General features: G+C 38.9%; 1 protein-coding gene across 3 annotated transcripts in view; it reads left to right on the forward strand.

The window, feature by feature from the left end:
* The window catches only part of LOC107309305 (ubiquitin-conjugating enzyme E2 E2), a 208,371-nt gene that overhangs the window by 162,347 nt on the left and 19,303 nt on the right, over window positions 1–26,721 (forward strand). For all 3 annotated transcript variants that reach the window (XM_015853993.2, XM_015853995.2, XM_015853994.2), the window contains 2 exons: window positions 7,633–7,765; window positions 21,841–21,988. In XM_015853993.2, coding sequence (XP_015709479.1) covers window positions 7,633–7,765; window positions 21,841–21,988 — 281 coding nt within the window. The remainder of the gene's footprint in view (window positions 1–7,632; window positions 7,766–21,840; window positions 21,989–26,721) is intronic.

Below are 26,721 nucleotides of genomic sequence, written 5' to 3' on the forward strand. Positions count from 1 at the left end.
TTTTAAACACAACACAGCTCCAGCAGGAGGGAACCTGTGTTTCAGGTTCCCTTAATAATTTTTAATGGTTCCAGTGGCAGGCATGCAGAGAAGTTTAATCACAAGGAAAAAAAATTTGCCTCATACTGACTTCAGGCACACTGTGCCACAGGTTTGTTGCAAGAAAGAAAGTGGCTGGAAGCCCCAAAGTTAAACCGAGAATTGCTTTTGGTGATAAATGTACCCCTAAGAAACATCCTGCTAAAGCTAGAGGAGGCTAACAGTAAGACAGTGCCATATTGTTCAGAATTCAATTGCTCTCAGTAAGTATATGAAATAATATCTAGTGTTACCCAGTAATACCCTGCTGCCCCTTTGACAGCTCATTGGGATCTGTTGTCTTAGGTGTTCTTCCAGACGCATTTACCACGAACACATTGGTTCCAAAGTGTAGATGGAAATGTTAACTGACTTCAATAAAAAGCATTTGATGAAAGCAGGATATAACCATTTTGAAGGGATTGTAGCATGAGTTAGAAAAATATCTTAATATCCTCCTTCCCTTAATGCTTGCCTCAAAGTAATATTATTTCTTCTAAGTTTCTTATGGAAAAAATGGTCTTAATCACAAAACTGGAAGAACAGAGAGAGGATCTGAGCCAGGTTTTCAATGAATTACAGTGAATTTTCTCACTGTAGTGGAAGCTGAGTGGTAAAAGTGATTTGTCTAAAATCTCTTTCTGCTAAAGCCTTTCTGAGCAATTAGTGGCCCAGTTGCTTCACATTCAGTTTCCATTATGAATAAATAATTCTAATGAAAGATGTATACCCCAAAATGGTGTTTACCTCATCTAATTGTTGGAAGGTTGACCAAATACTGGATATAGCATAGACCCAAGTTTCAGTGTTATACAAGTGCTGCTCCAAAAATATTACCTCCTCTTTTATTATGTTGGCCCACAATGTTGAAGGTTGATGTCAGTGGTATGAAGTGGAGGTTGAACATTCCCATCAACATTCTGTTACATTCTGTTGCTGCATGACAGATGGCAGCAGAGGTGTGGTCTGACCACAGTCTGTGTGTGTATGAAACAGAACTGAATTCCTCCATGCAGAACACATGGCACTCTGGCATTGATGGATGCTTGCTGAATGTTTATGGGCACCGAATGGGATGTGAGCACAGTGGTGCATTTCAGCAGCGGCAGGGAAAACAAGGCGCATTCTGGATGGCCATGCATAGCTGTTACATCACAAGATGAGTCTCTGTCAACTCATCCACACAAACAGGCTAATGATGGCGACCATGTATGAAAAATAGTACTTTGTAGCTGACAGTTTACTCTGTCACATTGTGTTATTGTACTCTTTGTTTTAGTTTCCATGGAAATAAATAGGAGGCACTACTTTAGCAGTGACCTATGTAGATTATGGAAAAACAAGCTTTTGCACTGCAGATGAGATATAGTAAAAGTAAACAAGTCTCCAAAAACATCCCTTCTTAGGGTAGTTAAGACCTTTTTGTCCTCAGATTTTACTGTTGAAAATTATCCAGCTTTGGTCTAAATTGAAACCAGAAAGAACCATGAGCACCTTACAAACTGTTGATAATGATAGTTTTTGTACCACCTACATGAAGAAAATTATACAATAAATAGGTAAATAAATAAATAAATGCAAGTGTTCAGAGTGAAGATAAGTCACATATTTCAAAGGTAAAAATCTGGGTAAGGTTTGTCTCTTGATGGGGGTTTAAGTCATGAATATGGTAGCCAAAGTGCAGTACTTCTCTCTAATACTGAAGGAGCTTATTTCTTTAATTGTTCTTTGATTTTACTGCTAGGAGACCAGCTTACTAATTTTATTCATAGCAGAGATGTTATTAACCATACAACTGTGCCCATTGCCACAGGCAGTCTCAGTGCTCGCTGCTTATCACTTTGTTTTTGTTTTGTAGAAATGTATTCCCTTGGCTGCTCTGGCAACTGTTTATTGCATACATTTATAAAAGTACCTATTGATATCACTGAAGCATCTAGGTAGGCGGCTGTGATTCCTTTCCCTTTCCTACCCCATTGTTACTGCAGCACCCATTCTGCTTGCTCTTCATTTTGTACATCTCAGAAGAAAGGAAATGGAGAAAAAGTAGATCAAATGAGCAACTGCTGTACTGTAATAAAATTCCCCTGCACCATTTCCTGTCCCCTCCTTCTTTCTGTAGAAAGACATAAAATAGCAGGATGCATTGATGCCTGTGGATAAGAGAAAAAGAAAAGGAAGTGCTTATGGGAAAGGGATCTGCGTGAATCTGAAAGAAGCATGAAGAAGGAACAGTGATTCCTTATCATGCAGAGAACAGGGAGAGACATCACCCTCAAGGAGAAACCAGAAAATACAGGTAGAACTGTCAGAAATGAGGGAAGAGGAGGGGATGAAAACTTGAGAGGGAGTGGAAAATGGAGAGAGGAGGAAACTGGGAAGAGAGTAGATGACCGGTGCAACTGACACCACCAAAGAGACAGCAGCAGGAAAGGAGGCCTGAGGACCACATCTACTCATGAGGGCATGATGCCAATGCTTCTCAGCTCTACTGCTTTTGTGTCTTGTTGCATAGGCCTGAGCTGGGTGTGCACATGGGTCAGTTATTGATAAGTTCAGTATGCCTTCTACTGATATACTTCTTCCTAGGTTATCCTGCAGACACAGAGCCCTGCTGCTGTGGTACAGACCAAAGAAATGCTTTTGCTTAACACAGCATTCAAAACAGAGAACAGGGCTACGTACTGGAATTGTTTCAATTAGGCTTCATCTGAGTTTCTCAGGAGATGTATCTCACTGAGAGCTGAATCTGCAGTCTTCAGTTTCGTCACATTCATCCTCTTCTCCCACCAGCTGCACTTTTAAATTATTTTGCCAATCTCCCAGTACTTTTATATCGAATTTGCCCTCAGGTCAAGTGGCTCCTCAGAAGCATGCAATGAGGCAGCTAGAGGCAGAATCTACTCCAGCATGACTTTAGATGTGCACAAAACAAGACTGCAAGAAATTGTGCTGTGTGTCTTGTAAGGGGAGATGATTGTGTTGTGAGCTTCTCTACTCAGAGGGAAATTGCTTAAGTAGTAAAGCATTACATAGGGCCTTCTTCTGCTGCCATATGTTACCAAAGATAGTTGAGAGGGTCTATGTACACCACGGACTGCACTTCATACAGGGGAACCCTAGTTCTGAGGTTTGCTTCTGTGTGCTGATGCAGTTCACATTAGGCAAAGATGAATTACCATAGAGAATGTCAAAGAAAGTTAGCATGGACAAAGTTAGTATAACAGACTGGTTCCACCCTATTCTAAAGGATGAGGATAACAATGAACTTAACCTCAGCCAGTCAGGAAGAACCTTTCCAGTTCTTTCTGCGTCCTGAAGAATGGGAAGGATTCTCATCCATGATGCTTTCCTGTTTTATTTGGCTTGATTGCCTCCCTCCACACACCAATCACACATCAGAACAAGGAAGGCAGCTGAGGTTACTTCTTTGTCTTGTGCTACAGGCTAGCCTTTCCCTTGTGCTAAAGATTACAGTTATACTGTAAAAGTGGATTTCCACAAGATTAGAGACAGAGTGCAAAGGAAGACATTGGATTGGTCCTCATTTTCCACTTCACCACAAACACAGCATGAAGTCATGCTACCTCGTTATAGACACTGGGGAGGCATGCGATCCCTCATCAAGAAACCTAAGTTAGATTAGAAAATAATAACATTATTTTGACTAACTTGTTCCATATGGCTACTTGATAAACATGTGGGATACCATTATTTCTTTGACCTTCTGTATTTTCACTGTTTTGAATTATACTCTGGCAATGGCAAATCAGCTCTGATAAAACTAAAAGGCAACGTTACTCTCCTAACTTCTCCAGATAAGTTTTCATCTGGTATGTCTCATGGAAGCTGTTGCTTATGTACAGCCTTTCGACATCATTTCAAGTTGAATATTTTAGTATGTTCTAAATGCAGGGAATGCCTGGGATTTTTGATTCATTGTACGGGACAGGCAGTTTTTAGCAGCACTACTTTCAAGTGACTGCCTGCCTAAAACATCTTAAGGGAATGGAAAACACTCAGTGCATTAAGTGTATTTAAAGCAAAATGAATTCAGTTATAGCAGCATTTAAAGTATTTTGCAACTAACTGCAATTTATGTGCATACATTTCATTTGCAAGTATACATGTTGAAGCAGAGACATAACAGAAGGATACAGGCAGAAGCAAAGGAAAATGGAGTACAAAGGATGTGATTTTATTGATTTCTTTCTCCTGAATATCACACACCCATGCTGATGTCATGCCAAAAGTGACTCCACATCCAACCACCCACAGCTCCAGGCACATGGAACGGACATTGTTCTGTGGGGAATAATGGCAGAGGGGAGCTGCCTTTTGATGAGCCTTGGTAACTTGAAGCCTCCAGGGTCTTTCTGCCTAGCTGCACCCCCTTGGCCCTAAGCCACTAGGAGGTAACACTGGAAGCACTGGGAGTGCCATCTCCATCGATTCTGCACCAGGTTGGCAGCATCAGCCCTTATATGCCCTGTCTGGGTCAGCTCGATTCAAGGCAGTTAGTCTGCCCTTTTCTGAGCAGGTGTACATCCAAATCTGTCCTCCCAGAGATGACAGGACTCCAGGCACTGAGATGTTGAGTTTACTTTCTTTGAGATCTGTGGTTCAGTTGCCAGTAACACTAATAGAGTTGGAATATAAATCACAGTGAATGTAAACCATTTGGGCTTCAGCATGCTGGGCAAATATCCATGTAGAGAGAAGGGCAATTAAATCCTCTTGCATTATAAACCTTATAGAATCAGGTTCTGGCTGAGGTCTTGCACATATGGGAATTTTCTCTGGTGAAGCTTGATGAGTCGTAGTGCTTGTTGCCAATAATGTGGATAAATAAAAGGCTTAACAATTAGGACAGAAAGGAAACAAAGATAATACACCTGTCAAACTTGTTGTATTATTAATGTGCAAGGGAAAAAACGTTATGCTTGTGCATGCTGTTGCCCTCAGTACCAGCTGTTGACTGTGCGTGTGAATCCGTATTTTACATGAGCTGAATGGCCTTGCTGCCAGCAAACCCTCCAACAGGCAACATCGATAACAGCAATCTACCCACACTCCATACAATTCCAGCTATTCTTCAAATTAATAATAACGCTTAATAAAGCTTCATCTCTCATTTGCAAAGAAAACCTTCAATTAATGTTAATCAGCATCCTCAGAATGTGATCAGGCTGGGTTTGTAGCTGGACGTGCCGAAACAGTTCAACTGACAGATGGAGCATTTTCCAACTATTTTAATTAATGAATGCTCATTTCAAATGTTAATGCAATTAAATAAATAGACAAAACAAATAAAAATAATATACATTATGAAACTGCCACTATCAGAGGAATTTTTGAATAAAAAAGTGAGCCTTGCTCAAACCCAAGAAAAGCCCAGCCATCCTCTGCTTGCTACGTAAGCTCTAATAAAGACAGGGCTTGCTTTTGATACTTGCTTTTTCAACTGTTTCTCAGGGATTGGCATTTATATCACTTCCATTTTAACCTGCTGGCATCAACTGAGTCATTTCTTCTCCAAGTATTAGAACATTTTTTATGCAGGAAATAAGAAAGGATTTCCTTCACGTATAATAGACTTTTTTCATGTAAGATTTAGGCTGCTCCTGCTTCTTACTTCTTTCTATTTGAACTAATTGCCTGATTATCTTTTTTTAAGGCTTTACTTTCTGTGAACCTTGTATACCGTAGCTCTGATGTAGTCCCACATTTGTTGGGCTCATAAAGAGTTCAATTAGCCCTTTAATGCCTAGTTCAGTCACAATTAAACCTTCCCTGTTGACTCGGCATTGGTCTTTCTAAAGGCAGTGGAGGTGTTTTTAATTATTCATTCTCTGGTTTGTTTCTTAGAGCAGTCTCAGCTGTGCTTTATTATTCAAAGGTTAATGCAAACTGAGAACTGGGTAAATTAAATTTGTTTGGCAGCTAGCAACTTGATGTATTGCAGACACTGTGAAATATGGATGGGTGGGTGGGTGGGTGGATGGATGGATGGATGGCAAACAGTCAACACTTTGCTACTGTGACATTTTAAAAGCCAGATTTTATCTTTAAAACAATTGTTAGTTGTGTTACTATGGCTGATAGCTAATTAATGTTCCATAATGTTATATTCTCTGTAACCCATTTTTGTTAAGAAAGCAGATAGTTTAGAAAGCCAAGAAGCATTAACAGCTATTAGAGAAAATTGATGTAGGTACCATGACTAATGAACTATGCCACACTAAGTCACTGCATTGTATGAAGGGAATCATGCAGTCAGAAGTTTTAATGAAGGGAGCCCAAGGAATTTCAGGTGAAAGAGGGTTTTATTAACTTTCAGCGAACAAAATGAATAGTTGAGTAGTGAACATGACATGATGTCGTATAATAATTGTATGCCTTGGGTACATTGTGAGGCATGGAGCATAGCCAAGAGCTTTCATCTGTTCTATGCGCAGGGTTATTTCACTAACCCCTGCATACTGTGGAAATCTTTATTGCAAATATAACAAGAATGGTTTCACAAGAAATGCTTTAAGACAATACTATGTCACTGATTTGAAAAATCTACGAACACTGCATTCCTTTGAAAAATATTAATCAGTTATTCAAAAGTTCCCATCTCAACTGATCCTAATTAAAATTCATGTCCTTTTTCAATGACTTGTATCAGCAGGCTGTGAACCAAAAAGAAGTCTTCATATACCTCAAAAGGCCTCTCTGGATAAAATACACCTTTCTGTGGATAAACATTATGTTGTATGAAGGAAGGCTATATAAGCATTTGGAATAGTAATGTCAAATAAACTCAGTAATTTTCAATTGTCTTTTTCCAGGCACTGACTGTGTAGATAAGAGATTTTTCTTGTTTCATGTGTAGAACTATTCATCACAGATTTTAAATATTGTTTCAGTGCTGTGTTAGTAAGTGAAAACTTTGAATTAACAGAATCCAACAGTTGAACTGCTTCTTGTTTATGATTTTTTTAAGATAGCGTAAAAATTGCCAACTAAAGCAGCTTTCTGTACTAGTGACAGAAGTCCTTCGGATAGTAACTTACTTAGAAAGTGCAGCTGCAAGGTCATTCGTACCACACTGCCTTAAGTACTGTATGTGCTGTATAATAATGTGTGTAATTATGCTGCTACTGATGAGGTAGGTGGATGAGAAGGTAGATGAAAATAGGAAGGCTTGTGAGGCAAGACAGTGACAAGGCATCTCAGCAAAGTCTCTGTATGCTAGTACAGTAAGTACTTCACATCTGCCCACTAAAATATTTGAGATTAAACCGTCAAGAATTTTTCTGTGCTTATTTGAATAATTTATAGTGTGATTTTAATACCTCTTCCTGGCTGAGTATATCACTTCATTGACAGAGCTCAGGACACCAGTAAGATATGTCATGCAGGACTAACTAAGCAACTATAGTACTCAATTTCAACCCACAGCATTGCTGCAAATCCAGCACTACTACTAGTAGACTGTAACTGATGCAGTATTTTCTTAATTGTATGTGGTTATTATGTTATTTTTTTGTTTGTTTTCTATTTTAGTGCTGGACCCAAAGGAGACAACATTTATGAATGGAGGTCAACTATACTGGGGCCTCCAGGGTCAGTATATGAAGGTGGAGTTTTCTTCCTTGACATTACCTTTTCACCGGACTATCCTTTTAAACCACCTAAGGTTAGTAGGAGGATATTAAAAGTTTGATAGGAGTCTTCTCCTTGTGATATTTTTAACATCTATGTTGGCATACTCTTGTAGGATGAAATATAAAAATTCCAAGGCAATAATGAATATTTAAACAGAGTATTTTGATGGAAAGAATTTAAATGATTGCCTAAAATTTGCTTGCATGTCTCTGGTACAGTTGGATAGATATGGATTTATTTAGCAAATGGTTGTATAATTTCCAGCAGTTATTTGTTTGATTTGGATTTGTTTCGAATATGAAGGTAATTATATTTGAGTTGCATCCTTTGTAAGTATCTGAAGAATCTTTCCAGTTGACCCATATAATTCACCACAGGTCTGTGGCAGCCCAACAAAATGTGCACCTTTTGTGCTACCTCATACAAATTACTTCTCCAGATGCAGACTACACTACTCTTTGCAAAGATTTAATTGCTTTATGTTAGCTTTCTGGAAGGCTTTAGAAATATGTCAGCAAAGACAAGAAATTGGATAGAAAGTCAAGAACTAACAGAATTCCTTACAGATTTGTTTTCTAATGCTGTCAGTAATGATGCTAACCACAAAATGTAAAACTCTTTCAATAATATGAAGCTGGCAGATCATTACCATGACAGAGAAGACTTAGAATTTCATGCAGGAAATATCTAGTGGTTTTGAAGGCCAGAGAAACAGAAATGGGATGAAGTGCAGTAGAGTAGTATGTCATTGATAACCAATAGTAATAACTGTTGAGAGAGGATGTCCAAATGGAATTTTTCTGGTTGATCACAGTGTTATTGCAAACCACCAGACTAATGCATCTGGGAAAAAAAGAAAGCAAATACACTCCTAAAATGCATCATCTGGCATTTCCTATAGAGCTAAGGAATTGCTGCCATCATACACAAGACACTTGTAAGACTTCATCTGGAAGACTGACTACAATTATTAACACCCATATTCACTAGCGTAAGGAGAAACATTAAAATTTACCCAGCAAGGCTGTTCATAGAATTAAATAAATTGATGGGCCTGTGTATTATGAAACAAAGTGAAAATAATTTAATTTTCTGCCTTCCAAGTGTGGACAATGAGGTTTTGGAACAGCTCCCCATAAGAGTTGTGAGACCAAAAATGCTTCCCAGTTTTTGACACAGTTGTGAAAGGTTTGAGACATCATGTTTGCCAATAGCAGATGAGACTGCACTGAAAGAGGGAGCCGTTGATTCCTATTTGGTTCCTGTAATATATTTAAAGAGGAGCATTTGTAAATAAAATGTTATGCAGCGATAGTAATGTTCATAGTAGTTATTATCAGAGAAAAAGGTTTTAAGAAAAGAGTGAGAGATTAGTTCAAAATACTTGTCATTCTGTAAACTGCACTTTCCCAATCACTGGCCTAAAGATGGGACAAAACCACATGCTATAGCAGATAGAGATGACCTAATTTTGTTTCCCATTTCTAGTGTTCCAGTTTAGGGGAACTTTGAGGCTGCAGACAAATATTAAGGGAGTTGTAATCTATGCTGACCACAAATTTTCTGATTTTGATAATTGTGATCGTGCAATGAAGAAAAACACTGAAACTTTGTAACTGCAAGCTTTTGTCAATCAATTAAAGCACAGGAACACTGAGCTCAGGCAATGCTCTCTTCTTCTCACTTCTATTTATTTATTGAGTATATTTGTTTAGTGGGTATTGACATATCCATTGAATGGATTTCTTGAATATAATACAGGACATGAAGTTCTCACAATGATCCAAAACTGATATGTAAAGAACTAAATCTGAAAACCAAGTTGCGGTGTTACATTTTCTCCTGTTGAATCTGTTCAATTTTAGGCAACGTATACAACAGCATCTTTCTAAAATAGAATGTAATAGTATCGTTTGCTGTTTGCCCATGAGACAAAGACTTTTTCAGTCCACCCTCAGTTGTGTTTGGCAACTGTATTTTTTTCAGACATGAATAATGCAGCTGTGCATTGCTTATTAATGAAATATCAAGCAAAGTGGTGGTTCTTATTCTGCTTTTTAATACATTTTTTGTCTGTCTTTATCTTGAAGCCAATTGTCATTGTGAGAAATGTGTGCATATAAATCATATGTAAATGTACAGCTTGATAAAGGACAAGATACCTGATGATGCCAAATTGTATTACTAAAAGGGCAGTATTTATGGTGTGAGAAACTGTTATCTATAAGAAAGAAATGAGTACATGTGCACAGGGGACTATAGTGTCAGATAGAACTAATATTTCACTAGTGTATTTTGTACACATAGATTCTTATTCTATTCACTTGAGCCACTGTCATAAATAACCCCTATTTTCAGTCCCGCTGTAGAAAATCTTAAACTGTTGCTACTTCATTACACATTTTTTTCAGATACTGTGAAATTGATTCACAGGTTATATAACCTGGGAAGTCCCTTGAATAAAGCAGTGTGGAAAGATGGCTTCTGGTCATAAAGTAGCTACTGCCAGTCAGTATCATTGGGAAATGGTATCTAAATGGGTTTTCAAAACACTTATTTCTAGCTAAAGAAAAGTGCTGGTTATGTGGAATATAACATATGGCATCACTGTACAGTGCTATCTGTGTCACTGTGTGCTGGCAACTCTTCTGCTTCACCAGAGATTTGTGATATTTGGGGTTCTTTTTAAAATCATTGTTCTTAAGGTTATGTGAGTAAATAATCTTAGAATTATTTCCTTAAGTATATCCCACTCTTCAAGGCTCTAAAAAGTTTTTCTGTATATATACATAAAGACAAAGAAAGAAAACTAGAGAGAAAATACGTAACTGTGGAACATACAGAGAAGGACGTTAAATGTATCCCTAACTGTTGGCAAGGTTACCTCCATGTCAGCACATGGCAGAAAGGGTTTAATTCATGTTTCTTTCTATGATTGAATTCATACATTCCTCCTGAGATTTCTGTGGGCCACTTTCATCCCTCTTTTACCAGGAACTAAGGAAACATTTAAATGAGTACTGTCAAAACTGATCTACTAAAAATGTGACCACAGAAGTCCAGGGAAGAAACAGAAACTGTATTTCCCAGATGTGATTACTTGACCCAGCTCGAGGTTCCAAAGGCAAATGCCTGTGTCACATAGTTATTGTTATTAAAGGGCCTAATCCAAAGTGTATTAAAACCTGCAGAAGTGTTCCTACAAGCCCTATTCCAAATCTATTTTGAGATGTTGCATACTCTTACCATACATGTGTATTTTTAAATGCATGTTGGGAAGTGAAAAATAATTTTTAAATTAAGAAAGTAAATTAATATATTGGAAGTGGATTCTGGATAAATGTACTTTATTGTTTGTTATTATTATATTTTTTTAAAAAAATGATGCAACCATATTTTTGTTTTATATTATACAAAGATCTTCATATTTTCTAGAGGATCCAAATTCTTTTCATAAACAGAGTTGATGCTTATTCTGACCATATTGATCTGCTTCATATTGGAAAACATGGATTAAAATTAAAAATCTGAGAGCAAATTTGAGCATGAAGAAGAAAAGATGCTTCAACCTGTTTTTTGAGAATGAGGGGAATGCACAAAGACATTTTCATTTGGCAACCCTGCACATAGCAGGGGGGTTGAAACTAGATGATCATGTGGTCCTTTTCAACCCAGGCCATTCTTTGATTTAATTATTCTATGATAGCTAACCTGCTTTCTTCAGTTTTTATTCCTTTATCTCTATTCCTTACACTATGTGCCTCATTTTATTATGTTCATGGCTTTGTACACCCAAGCATCACCACCATCAGTCTTCACTTCAGTCTTTCCCCTAAAGGTCAGTTTTCCTTCTATCTGCCTTTGTAGTGACACCTGTTATGTCAGTGTCTCTCTAAAGCTGAGCCATAACCGTAATATCAAAGTAAAATTTTCTTTTCAACAAACTAGACGATACCACGTGGTAGGTTGGAGCGTAACTTGGTCTCATGATTTTCATTTTTCCCCTTTGAAGTCAGTCTATTTCTGTCTTTCAACTTGTTCTGAAACTGGACTCCCAGCTTTCTGAGGCAAAGTTCAGTGCCCCTTTAGCTCTGTTTGCCTTGAAGACTCATGGCATTTTGCTTCATTTTGCCTTCCCAGACTAACTTTGATTTCCCTGTGTAACCAGAAAATAAGACTTTTAGAACAGCTCATCTGAGAATGGACAAATTAACTTTGGCTTTTTTGGATGCCCTAATCAGTTAAAAATCCTGGCTGGCCTCCACTGCAAGGAAGCTTCAGTAACTCCATGGGAATAAGTTGAGCAAGCCAAGAAGCGGGCAACCTGCAGAACCGCTCCATCGTTACAGCAGTGCCCCAGGTCTCACACTGGGTTTGCAAAACGCTGATAATACATACATGATCTCTGCCAAAGGCCAAATGCTAGTGGGATTTCAGTCTTGGTCATAGGGCAAGGAGGCTTCACTTCAGCCCCAAAATGAGATGTCTGCCTCAAAGTGCAACCAATTCTAGAATCAAGAAAGCTGCGGCTGATTCGAAGCAGCCACTTAAAGAAATGACGAAAAGTGCTTAGATGGCCTGCCAAAGAAATAACCTTGCATTTCTCCAATGCTTTAATAACCCTTCAGCCCTTTGTAAAAATATCTCTGAGATTTCTTTTTCCTGCTATCTTTCTTTCCTCCTTAATGGATTCAGACAGTTCTCTTCTTGACTTTTATGGAGGAAAGCTCTCTCTCTCGTTCCATCCCTGTCTCTTGGGTTTTGGATGGGATATACAGCTTGCATAGGTAGGTGGATGTTTTTGTGACTGAAGTGCAGAACTTAGCACCTGTTAAAGCTCAGAGATTGAATTTAGCCAATTATATATAAGTATACAAACTTTTTGACCAGAAATTTTCTACAATTTAACTACTGTGGCAAATTAACAATGCAATATTATAGGAGCTAGAATTGTTGAAGGAAGGGTGATAATTCTGTCATCCTGCATACTGTCTGGCCAGACCAGGAAATCTTTGCTTAGTTTTTCATACAGTTGTTTGCAGAACCATGGGCACTCCACAAGAGCACACTCCCCGCAAGAGTTGTCACTGCAGTGGTGTCTGCATTTACATCAAGAATAATCTTCATTAATAACTTCTACACAGATATTTGACTGCGTTCAGTCTATTACAGTGTCAATTCAATTTAGCTGTAGCTGATACAATATGGATATATCTATCATTATCCTAGTGTTCTGCTAGCTTTATTTTTTAATTTGAGTGATTTATAAAATCTCTTAATCCCAACTCTACAATTAATCTTGCCGGGGACTTTAATCTCAGTTGAATGAAAAATGGTTCACAGGACTTGAAAGCTGCAGTATGCTAAATCACCTCTAAATCAAAATTAAAATAACAGAAAACTCCATTTCCTCCCTGTAAATCTCATATGTCTATCAAATGACTGAAAAATTGTTCTCAGCATTTGAAAGCTTAGCTGTTTTAAATTAACTCTGAGACTGCACGGGGAGTCTTTTCCCTTTGTAAATATAATATACAAGGTGTGTAGAGTCTGGTCTTAATGGCAATATTAAACATCTCTTCAGTTTGTTATATGTAATTGCTGTATAACACTAATCTCCATGCTCAAAATATCATTATTTGGAATCCTTCTGGCGTGATAAAATCTTTGTATCAATTTCATAAATTCAGTTATGTGTATGATGGACACTTCCTTTTATTCTCTGCTTTCCTCTATCACACTTAGTGTGTAAGTGACGGGCTGTTAAGGACACCTTTGTCTGGGTAAATGAGAAAAAAATAAGCATTCCTTGATATTGCTAGTCTAAATTGCTCAAACAAATCTTACCTGGCAGACCCATACTTTCATTTACGTCTCTCTCCTTTAACACAGTTTACATGTGAGCCTCCCAAACTCACAGTCCCCTTAAATCCAAGCTGTCTAATCACCACTATGTACCATATCTTCAGTTCTGTTGTAGGCAGGGCTTCAGTCTGCCTTCTCTTGCCCTCCCCATAACATGACCAGCCTTTCAATACAATGGCTTCTTGTCACTGTTATCCCTGGTGACCCCTCATCACCACTTGCTGTAATGCTCCCTGTATATCATAGGCTTTGTGTCTGCAGGCAGTGCTGTGCCTTATTCAGCTCAGTGTGGGTCAGCTCAAGGTGCTCCTTCAGAAACTTCAGTGCATTCCCAAATTACAGCATCATGGAGACATGGAGGGAAGAAACACATAAGGCCGGAAGACATCCACAACTATATTTTATGACCAGTAAATGCAAGACATTTTATAGAACGGTACCATGCAAATCTGTGAGATTTCCTTTGAATTCAGATATCTGAGAATTCCCTCCTAGTAGAATTGCCATTTCTTCTAATGAATGGATTTATCTCTTAAATATATTAATTTATATCACTGTTTTGTACTTACTTGTTTAGTCTTGATGAAAATCACTCTAGCCAACAAAGATCTTCCTTCTTTCTGAAGGCTGGTGGCTCTGCCTGTTGGAACTTAATAATCCTTGGAGTGTCTTCCAATGCTTTGGGAGCTAAGTAGTTCTATCACATTGCACACATTCTCACTACTGCATAAAATCTGCTCATGAGGTAAAAATACTTCTTACATCATTGCTCTTTCTTGTCCTTTTTTATGAGTAGAGATGCATGTATATAGATCTGAAAGGGAGTTTTATCTATGTTATTACTAAAGAAGACAAACTGTGAAGATGAAAAATCAAGTTAGTTCTGAGGGAAAGGAGCACTTGGGGAACTCAGGGAGGAAGTGTGTCTTGGACAATAAAGCCTAAATGTTTTATTCTACGTAAGGGAGGATTTGCTTTGTAAAAGTTAAAAGGGCAGTAAGTCCTTAAAAATGTTGCTGCCTATAAACAGACTTTATTACTGACTTTCCATATGTAGTTACTAAGTATAGTAAAGATTACACTGATTAAACTGAAATCATTTTAATAAAACTTACACTGACTTTGTCAGATAATGCTTTTGACATTTTGCATCTTACAGCATTGTTTCAATTCTGAATCTCTCTAACCTGGACAGTTTTTCATTTCCTTTTTTTTCTCTAACGCTGTTCTTTTGCTTTCAAAAAGCTGTACAGTTTAGGAATTTTTTTACTTGCCTTCTTGAGTACATCAGAGATCATTTAAATCCCCCTTCACATTTTCTGCTATTATGTCTGTGTGTAAACTAAGTATATTTCTATAGAGCACACATTTAGCATTGCTGTGCTTATTCATATTGATATTTTTTTCCTGAGACAGGGTGAGTAGTTACTCAGCTTCATAATTACCATGAATATAATGAATAATTACTCGCATTGCATGCTGTTTCATTTTCAACAATGCAAAAGATTCCCTCATATGAATACTATTACATGCCTTTTAAATCATGATCACTTTCACTAACTGTCTCACACAATGCATTTTGTTGCAGCAATCACAGAATAGTTTGCATATCAGACTTTTCTGTAGGTCAAACAAAAGTAATTATGAGTTAATATTTCCTGCTAACACTGACCACATATGTTTCCCTTTGATGTATTAAACCGTGACTATTTTTTGCCAACTAAAGTTTTGTAAGAACTGTCTGAAGTTCATCTCTTGGCGTATGTTTAAACCTTGCTCTTTAAACAGTGAGTATCGTGAGGTCAGTCATTTATTATACACTTGATGTGATAATCCATTAAGTATCCCAGCAATTGCTTGTGTGCATGCTACTAATCTGTAGCTGCAAAACAGAGATGGATCATTCTGTCATAAAAAGGCAGCCTCAGTGCTGGGCACAGATAAAATGAAGTGCACCCAGTCAGAAATTTAAGGATGCTAATTAACACAAAGGTTATTACACGGATATTGTGTCGCTCATAGCTGTAAATAATGTTCACTTAGGTTGCTTTACAGTATTTTTCTAAAATGACTAAAGAGTGCAGGCCTGTTCTTGTTTTTTATTATTCTTTCTGTTTGAGCAGACAAATCTATTGCTCATAAACTCTGACAAACCGATATGAGAATTCTTACTCCCTCCTGAGCTCCATGAACATCATCATAAAGGGCATCGTATTTTTTAATATATATATAACCTTTTCTGTATGCAGTACAACTTCTTCCACTTCAGGTAGTGCCACTGCAGTTTTATTAAAACAGAACTCCTGGGGAATATTAGAGAAAGACAGAAGTTTCATCTCAAGAAGGACTGCAGGATTGCACCCTTGTAAGAAATGAAAGAGCGTGAAAGGAAATTTTGTAAAACTGCAGGAATGAGAGCCCTGGGATCTCAGTCCTGCTTCCAGTGTTGGCCAAGCAAAAGAGTTTTGTTTCCATTTATTCTCCTGTGGACTCTGAATCTGTCCCTGCTCAGTCACTCAGCTTCAGTGAGAAGAATGAAGAACAGGGGATAGGAGTTGAACCAAAACAGACTGAATAATGCAGTTCCTGAGTGTATGTTGTAGTTCCTTGCTTGCTGATACACAAAAATGGAGAGACATTTCTTCCTCTAGATACAGTTTGGAACTACAAATTCAGTGAGGTCTGAAAGTGCACAAGGTGTGTTTGTGGAGTTGGCCCTTTCAGAGCTGTAGTGCTTTTACATGCCTACCTCCAAGTCCCACCAAAGGTTAAGCTGGTCACCCTCATGGCTGCAAATGACGTGGTGGCTTCTTGGCTTTAGACCTAACGTATGAACATTAGGAGCAAAACTGAGACAGTGACGGATTCTGAGACTAGATCATGTTGGAAAACCAGTGATCAAAATTACTCAGAGATCCAGGAGTAATTTGTCCTGCATGCAATCAATTCACTCCAGTCACTCAAGTGTATTCCATTTCACTCTGACCTTCCTCAGTTTTGTAAACAGTCTTTCTGTCATAAAACTTACACTCAATGAAAAGCCAGTCATAGCTTTATATGTACTTCTTTTCTCTGTAATCATTTCCTCTCCCTCCTTTAGAAAAATAACCTCATTTTCTTCTTAGAGACTATACAAAGGGGTTTTTTTGTTACTATTTTATTTGTATAATTCTGTTTTACAATTCTCAGAAGGTTTTGGCATTCAGCAGTAGGTAAACAGATGAGTTTGTTGTTATTTACTTCCATAACTGAAATAAGTTCCTTATCATTACCCTTCAAAAGCTTCTTTATAGTACTTCTACAATTTCAGAAGATAGCTCTATTTTTCCTTATTTCCCATAATTCACATTTCTCTGACCTGAACTTTTATTCAAAATAAAAAATGAGATATCCTCTAAAAACTGCAGAATCAAAGAGAGTAAATCCATAGAGAGCACTTATCTTTCAAAAAAAAGATAAATTACTCCTCTACCATTCAATTGTCTGAGAATAACTCCTACTATACACCCACACGCTCCCTTGAGTCTCTGAATGGGATTGTTTAGGTGTTTTCATTAGGGGGTAAATGGAATTAGAATGCATCCTTTATAGGAACCATTTAAGTGGCATCAAAGGTTAAAATATGACCATATTAAAGAAAATGGAGCTAACCTGGAATGATGTTATCACTTGACTTCTCTATACATACATAATAGAGATGACCTTGCAAAACTTTAAAATGTGTATATGACAAACACGGCATCCAGAAAGCTACACATCAGCGTTTCCCACATTAGATGCAATTTGAGGCAGTGCCTGAATGAGGAAAGCAATATGTCATCTCAGCTATCCCACATCTTACTTTTGCTTCTTTGCCATATGAAAATAGGATGGGGCTGCTAAGCTTGACCTTTTCAACAGATTTAAGATTGTGTAACTACCACCAGGCCAGGACTTGTGGGAATACAAGGAGGACTGTACAGAGCAGCAGCTGGGAGCAAGATAAACAGCATGAGAACCAAGGACACCTCTAGAAGAAGAAAGAACAGCTCACGGCTCTGATTGGATAAGCACCCAGCATGAATGTTTGAAGAGTTTGTGGAATGCTCTGTTGACATGTAAAGGTGGACAGGAAAGTTGTAGGGGTGAATGGGAAAGCTAGAAAAAGAAAACTTGTGAAGGTATATAAGTGATGTGAGAACTTGTAATAAATGATTTGGATCGTTCACATCTGAGTCCGTGCATCAGACGCTGCAAGAACTTGCAAGGTGAAAGAAGATGATGGTTTTCCTGCAGGCTTCCTCAGCAGCCGAGGAGTTATACAGGGCAGTCACCTCTTCTGGCACCAACTGCAGCATCTCTCCACAAAATAGCCTGGGTAGGGAGGCAGGCAGAAGGCGGGTATATATTGGTTCACCAAAGGACATGGAAATTATCTGTGGGCCAGTTCAGGATCTGACACTTGGATTTGCTTTTTCTGGGTTGTCTCTCCTCCATGGCCAAGGAGGCCTGGGCAACACGTACTGCCATGCTTTATAGCACCTGTGGGCAGCATGATCTCCCACCCCCCATCCACAGTTCTCAGTGTGTTACAGCCATCATTCATACAGTGTCTTTTGAAATTCTGAAAATTTCAGTATTTATTCTGTCGTTAAAATGCCACAGTATATTTGTATAGTCATTTTCAAGTGCACTGACTTGTTTGGTGAGCGGATGACCTGTTTGTCAGTGATAAGCAGCAATCCTCACTTACCCGAATGGGTGTCTTCCTCCGAGTCATGAGTTTAAGATGAAGGAAAAAAAACAAAAAAAAAAGATAGATCAATGTGTTTGTGAAGAATAGGCTTCCAACTACAAACATATGTAATCCTGACTACATTTATCCTCCAATAACCTAATGTGTCAATGGAGTTGAACAGCTTACATAAGATAAATAAGATAAGAACTACCTCCATTCATCTGAGTGGCTCTCTGAGTTCTGTCAAATTCATAGTGTTCCTTCTTGGCTGCTTTAAAAAGAATATGTGGCAACTCGTCTGTCCTCTAAAATAACAAAGCAGTTGCACATTAAAATATGGGCTCAAATTGATGGCATTCTCCTAAGCAAGCTACAACTGACCCTTATCTTGAAATAATTTGAAAGTATAATTTAATCTGTGCAATGGACTCAGTGGGTTTCCCTCACATTTGATGAGACCACGTACATATAATTACTCAGTGTATTCAGTTACTGCTGAAAAAAGTCCTCAATTTTTTATTCATGGAAGGATGAAAAAACACTTTTTTCAGGAAAAGTAATTAAGCAAAAACTTTTTTCCAGCTATGTTCTGGAAAGTGGAAACAGGGACAGGTACTGTGGGAAGAGCACAAGGAAGCTGCTAGGCTGTGTAGGAATGGAGTCAGGAAAGCCAAGGCCCAACTTGAATTAAAATCATCAAGAGGTGCCAAGTTCAATAAAAGCTTCTGCAGTTACCTCAACCAGAAAAGGAAAGTTCAGGAGGGTGTAACCCCCTACTAAGTGACAGGCAAGCTGGTAACAGCCAAGGAGAAGGTTGAGGTACTCAACAGCTTTTTTTGCCTTCACTCTCTCTGATAACTGCTTATCACACAGCCCTCAAACAATTGGTTTGGAAGGAGGGGACTGGGGAAGCAACATCCCTCCCATTGTAAGTGAAGGTCAGGTTCATGACCACATGCAGAACTTTACTATAGGTCCTGGGATGAGATGCATCCCAGAGTTCTGAGGGAATTGGTTGATGTAGTTACCAAGTAACTCTCACACGGAATCACCGAATCACAGAATGGCCTGGGTTGGAAGGAACCTCAAGAATCATGAATCTCCAACCACCACGCCACAGGCAGAGCCACCAACCTCCACATTTAATACTGGACCCGCACAAGACTATGATACTATGATACTATGATAGACCAGGCTGCCTTTGAACACCTCCAGGGACAGGGCATCCACTAACTCTCTGGGCAGCCTCTTCCAGCACCTCACCACTCTCATAGTAAAGAACTTCCCCCTGACATCCAACCTAAATCTTGCCTTTTTCAACTTAAAACCATTTCCTTTTGTTCTACTGTTATCTACCCTTTCAAAGAGTCATGACAATCAGCTGAAGTCCCTGGTGACTGGAAAAATGGCAACATCACACCCATTTTTAAGAAGCATAAAAATGATCCTGGGAACTAGTGACCTGTCCATCTCACCTCTGTGCTGGGGAAGATCATAGAACAGATCCTCCTGGAAGTTGTGCTAAGGCACATGGAAGGCAGGGAGGTGATATAGAAGAACCAGCATCCTTTCAGCAAAGGCCAGTCCTGCTCAATTCAACCTAGTGGCATTTTATGATGGTGTCACTGCATCATTGGGCAAGGGAAGAGCCACTGATGACATCTGTCTTGACTGCAGTAAGGCCTTTGACGCAGTACCCTATCACATCCTTCTCTCCAAATTGGAAAGATATGGATTTGATAAGTGAACTGTTGGATGGAGAAAGAACTGGCTGTGGAATCAAGTCCAGAGAGTGGTGGTCAATGGCTCAACATCGGGATGGAGATCAGCAATGAATGGTGTCCCCCCAGGGGTCAGTGCTGCGTCCAATATTCTTTTATATCTTCATCGCTGACATTGTCAAGTGCACCCTCCCCACATTTGTGGATGACACTAAGCTGTGTGAGGTGGTCAGCACAGCCAAGAGACAGAATGCCATCCAAGGGGAGTTAGACAGGCTTGAGAATTGGGCCCAAGAGAACCTCATGAGGTTCAATAAAGCAGTATGCAATCTTGCACTTGGGTCAAGGCTGCCTTAAAGTTAAGCTGGTGATAAAGTGTTGCCTGAGTCGTGGGACAGCCTTCTGTGAAATATTCCCTGATTCAGTTATATCTCAAGTACCTTAGAGTTAATCTGTCTGGGGACCTAATGAACTATCACCTATTCTTCACAGGAAGTTCCTTTATACCAGCTTCCTTCATGGACACATTTGGCGTGATCCTTGTGTAAGACAGTTCCCTGCTTCTGTGCATTCGTAGCACTCCTAATTCATAGTAACTTCTCTTTATAGATGAGCACTTCATTTTATCACCAAATATTACTTTCTTGTTCTTACAGAAAACCTTTTTTTTACTCCAAATGCTGGACGTGCTTGGAGTTCTTGTGGGAGAAAAAATAGGTTGGCTGTAGTGTTCAGATGAATTAATCTCACTGTGCCAGAAATACTTTACATTCTCATAAAGGTATTCAAAGTGAAGCACTTACTTAGGTCAGAAAAGAATAAGAACATCCACAAATGTAGGGGAAAAACCTCTGCCTATCAATTGGCAATACCTTTAGACATACCTGCATGTATGAACTGGTGAACTTGCTTTGCTGGGATCTTTATCACATGGATCATTGGTCTGTGACACTGAGCTCCAGGAATGTTTTCCCAGAATTATGTGGAAAAGTACCTACAAGAAAACACATTTATTCTTGGATGTAATGTTGTGATACCAGAAATCTATTACCTTCCTTTCCATTATTTTCTCAAAGCTGCTTGATTTAATCAGAAACAGAATTGCTCTGTGTTAGTGTGATGTTTTTCTTATGAGAGGTAGAACAGCTACCATGTCTCCTTGATGGAGACCCCAAAATGCAATGGGTTTTTATTCTCCCTTCTTGTCAGTAGCCCCAGTACTCAGTTTGAACTACAGAGCAGAGCAGACTTTCATAGCTGAAATTCTTTAAAAATAAAAGGCCTATATCTTCCACTTGTAGGAGAAGCATGTCATTCTAGGCTGAAAGAAGTGGTTACCTCCTGAGTTTGATATATACAGGATCTGCTGGGATGATCTATAAAATGGGCACTGTGATGGCTTCACCCTGATGAACAGTTGAAATTCACAACTGCTCTCTCACTCCCTCTACTTAAAGGAAAAGGGGAGAATGATGATGAAAAAGGGCTCAAAGGTTAAGATAAGGGCAGGGAGATTATTCAACAATTACTGTCATGACCAAACAGACTCAAGGAGTTTAATGTAATTTATTGTCTATTACTAAAAGAGGAGAACAGTGAGAACTAAAACCAGACTGAAAACACTTTCCCCCCTTCCACCCTCTTCTAACTCTTCACCCTGAGCACTACAGCAGAACTGACAGGATACTGACATTTCAAACACAAAAGCAGAATGATCTCCTGTGCCAATTTTTTATTGCTTAATAATCATGTAATTATTGGCTTGTACATGGCTGCACTTAGACAACACGCTGTCTTTTCTAGGTAACGTTCCGGACAAGGATCTATCACTGTAACATTAACAGCCAAGGCGTCATCTGCCTGGACATTTTAAAAGACAACTGGAGTCCAGCATTAACCATTTCTAAAGTTCTCCTCTCCATCTGCTCCCTCCTCACAGACTGCAACCCGGGTAAGACAAATTCACTTTCATACATTTGCATTCCTTTGCGGTTCATAGTCTGTCAGTGATTAGGATGTGGTTGGTGCACTCTTCTTCTGCTCTGCTTTTTAAAAAAGACCAAAATTTAAGTCTCAAATTAATTAAAATTGAAGCACAGTAAAGAAAGAAAATGTGATATTAAGACCTCTTGTATTTTTAGTAGTTGGGAATAAAAATCTGTTAATTCAGAAAGTTTAATTAGGGGAAAATACTTTGTAGTAGGCACCAATTTGTAAATTAGTGCCAGGACATTAGTACCAAGAAAGATAAATGAGTTAATAAATATTGAAAAGGAAAGCTTTCATTTAAATATGCTGGTAGTATGGCCTCTGAAAAGAATATGAATAGTGGCGACAATGATGGATGTCTAACACGGAATCTACAAATAATGAAAATTAATTTAAATGAAGTTTATTCAATATCCTGGACAGCCTGTATGAGCAGTCAAAGCAAGCTGTCATTCATATTAACTCGCATAGCACTTAACCTATTCCCTCAGCTGTTTTAGATTTGTTTTCTGCAATTGACCACTAGATCTGTAATTTCCATTTTCTCTTAATCAATTTGCCAATGAATGGTTCTCATTGCAGCCTTCAAAAATTTGTATACAGAGTCATATAAAGAAAAAATAAGAGCTCTGTTTACACATCTTGAATGTTCTTGAGTTTGTTTTTTTATTGTATGCTTAGTTTTGTTGTATTATGATTAATTACTATCTAGGTTTTAAAACGTTGGGTTTCCTGTTTCTGAACTTTTCTCCCCAGCCAAAAGGCTACAGAAGTGCATTTCAAAGTGTGGAATGTGAGATTCTTGTGTAATCAGGGGCTGAGTCACACGCTGTAGCAGAAGTCTGAATTATTTCAGAGCTCCAGATAAAGTGAAAGTCAACTTTCAATTGCAGTTGGCTGCACTTTTTCCTTGTGTGTTCATTACTGTGTGTAGCATTAATTACTGCAGTGTTCCTTCCATCTGAGAGCCAGAGGTGTTGAGGAGCTATAGAGGAGTGCTGTGGTACCGTTTCAGATACGTTTATTTCTGGAGTGCTGGATGCTCTCTGCATGCCTCTACAGAAGACAGACTGCTTGTAGTGCCCATCCCAACCTGTGCAGAGGTGCCTGTGTGCAGTCAGGTGGAGTGGTCACGTACATAAAGATAGGAAACAGATATTTGCTCAGGTGTCTTAGAGACCAGGTAAAGAGCTGCCTGCTGAGTCACTGTGGCAAAATCAGTAGCTGTCTATTAGCAAATACAACCATTTCAGAAGTTAATAGCAAAGCTGTGTTGTGAGTGAGAAACTGAAAATAGATGTGGATTCAGTTGTACTCACCTGTTTTAGGGGCAAATCAGTGCCTTGAAAGCTTACCAGTCCCAAACAGTGGTTTGAAACTTAGAAATTTACCATCTCTGATCTCTCAGGCATTTTCTTTCCCTTAGACCAGTTTACAGATGTTGTCAAACAGCAGTGCTAACTGAGCAAATAGTTGAGATGAACACTGAAAGCTGTATAAGATATTATCATGTGTACCACATTAACATTCTAAAAATTGGTAGTTACCTTTCAGTTTTTTTGGTTAGTGGCTATAAACATTGTCATGTCTGTAGTAAATAAAAGAATTTTATGACATGTCATTTTCAATTTAAATGCACTCTGTAAATACAAAGTGGTTGTAGGGTTTGTTGCTGTGTCTTGTTAAAATTTGCACTATTTTGGGGGAGGTGAGGAGAGAATGTAATTTCTTTACTTGCTAGTTCCCCTCCTATGAGGAGCTGATAGCAGTATCTGAACAACAGAGTCATTTTTGCCTTCCTTTGAGACTACTTGCCTTGAGTTAGATACATTTTTTTTTATATTAAAAAATGAACTTCAAATTTTAGTGATGTGCAACAGAAGGCTTTTTAATTTTCAGTGTATTACCTAATATGCTAGAGCCTGTTCTGGTTTGTCCCACTCATTTTTATGAAATTGTATCATTAGCATGTCATACCATCCACCCAGAACATAGGTAGGTAGATAGGCAGGTAGGTAGTTGGATAGGTAGAAAGAAAGACAGACAGACAGATAGATAGATAGATAGATATAGGTATCACTGATCTCTATACGTAGGTATCACTGATCTCTATATGTCACTGAGATACATAACACATATACATATCACATACACGTGTATCTATATACACATGGAAATATATATGCATATATTTTGCTCTCTATCAGCTGGGAGTGATTTTCTAATCACCAGGTCCTCTCTTCATTGTGCTGATCTGCCCCATTTTAAAGGCAGCAGCCTAACAGGGATCTCAATTTGATAAGCAACTTTGAACTCTTTGTTCACCATTCATCAGTCAGAAGTAGATCAGGTCAAATGGAAAGGAAACACTGAGTCTTCCACAAACATAAACACTTGGGACTGGTAAGTTTTCCACCCCCAAGCCCCTCTGAAGTGAAGAATAAAGTATCAGTTACCCCCTAGCCTTACATTTATGCAAATCTTCATTAGAACAACAAATAGCAGTAAGAATGGCAGCTAATTAACCCTCAGTCATACACGGTGATTAAACTGAGCTGGAGCACAGCTGCAGCTTCGTTGGCAAGAGCTGCTATTCTTCTCCAGCAGGCTGAGCAAATGAAAAGAGGTATTTGCCCCTGCCGCTTCTGTCATTCACACAGTCATCTACAAAAGACATTGAGAGAGTCTCTTTCCTCCGTGGTTATACATCACCGTCCTTTGTTTCCTATCACTCAAGGCAGGAGCTAGTTTGTCCTTTTTAAACAACTCATACAATCTTTTACTTATAAGCTGTCTCAGTCCCTTCAGTCCTGATTGTTATTAATTGTCTCTATTTTGCTTGGCACTATCAGGCAGTAAACTGTGTTAATGAAATGTCTTGAATTTTGTAACAGCTGGCTGACTTTTTTGTGGGGGGAAGGGGTGCTGTAGTGTTTGTGTATGAGCGAACATGTGTGAATTATCTGTGAGTGCAGGAGAGCCAACTGGAATGATATCAGAGAGATGGGAGAGATGATGGGATGCACTAGCATTCAGTCTGGGGATTAGTGCTTCTCTTTAAGGTGGTACTCTGGGGCATAGCACACCTCTCTTCCTTCAAAGCAGGGCCCCAGTCCTGTAAACGTTTTGGCATGTGCATGAGAAGCCCTACGAAACCTGATATATGGCTTCATCTGCATAAAGCTGTGTGTGAGTAAGAGCTTGTAGGTTGTGTGCTTGAGTGATGAGCGTATTTACTTCAGTGTTAGCTGCTAGGGCTTGCCTGCATGGGCAGTTAGTTATTCCAGAGTAACTCCATGTGTATACCCTCCTTCTTTGAAAATGTATTAAGTCAGGAAAATCTGTCTTACTTGGAGCAAAAGTCAACTGTGCATTAAGTATGGAAGAGTAGCCTGGGGAGTATAAATTCCCACACTACCTTAATCCAAAATAGCTTTAAAGTGCAGATGGCCCCTGTGGATTTGCATTTTTACAGAACTTGAAGTACAAAAACAAATTAATTATTTTTATATTTAGACAGCTGATGATGATGAGCTGGGTTAACATGTTTACTGTTCTCAGTTGGTCATTCCCATCACAACCCTGCCAGAGGTTCTCAAGTCATATGGAAAATTTTCATTTGCAAATGCTTCAGAGAAAATAAATTGAACCACTGACGAGACTGCAATGGAACTTTTTCCTGTGCATGGCCTCCTTTTTCACACATGCAAAATTTGAACTTTGCTGGCCTGATTATCCCTGATGTCTGAACAGTCTAACATCAAACCACATCTGCTTAATAACACATGGCTAAGCCTTGATTAGGACATTAGAACAAGACCTGCTAAATCTCCCTTGCTTTTTTGTCAATGTTTTCTACTTGCATACCATTTTTTCCACGTTAGAGTTCCAGCGCCAGTGAGAATTTTATCCCTTGATTGCCCCATTGGCATTCTGTATCAGGAAAACTGAACCTGATGCCTCAATGTTGCTGTCGCCACTAGTCACTATAGTACAGGCTGTGCCCCATGGTCTCATTTGGGCACTTAGAATCTCCTCCTTGCAGATCAAGGTTTGTATTGTGGTACAGAACAGAGCAGGAAAAGAGATAACTCAAGGCTGTAAGCAACCATGGTAGTTTTTTTCCCCAAAATGTGTCCAGTTCCATTAAACACTCAGCTGGCCACTGTAATGGAAATAACTAATGAAAGGCCGCATGAGAGCCTCTCTTTCTTTGCTCTTTAGAAACATCTGCCAAATTTCTAGATTTAACTGATGCATGGAAATTTGAGAAAGAGAAAGAGAGGAAGAGAAAGTAAGAGAGGAAGAAAAGAAAAAAAGGAACAAAGGAAGAAAGGAAGGAAGAAACAAATGGGGAAGGAAGGAAGGAAGGGAGGAAGGGACGGAGGAAAAGGGGGGTGAGGAGGGGGGAAGAGAGGGAGGGAGGGAGGGAGGAAGGAAAAGGAAGGAGGGGAGGAAGAGAGAAAGGATTAACGTTTTGCAAAGGCAGTGAGCAAACTGACAGCAGTAACCACTTAATTGGGCTTACCACTAGCCAGGTTAGTTGTTGTGACTCTACTCCTAGATGATGCAACAGCATTTTATGTTAGCAGTGTAAAGCTGCTTGTCCCCTGTTACTCTTTAAATACTCCAGAAAATGTAAGGCATTGTTCAATCACAGACTTAAAATTTGCTGTGAATGTAGTTTCAGATGAA

This window comes from Coturnix japonica, chromosome 2, assembly GCF_001577835.2.
Source record: "Coturnix japonica isolate 7356 chromosome 2, Coturnix japonica 2.1, whole genome shotgun sequence".
Taxonomy (NCBI): domain Eukaryota; kingdom Metazoa; phylum Chordata; class Aves; order Galliformes; family Phasianidae; genus Coturnix; species Coturnix japonica.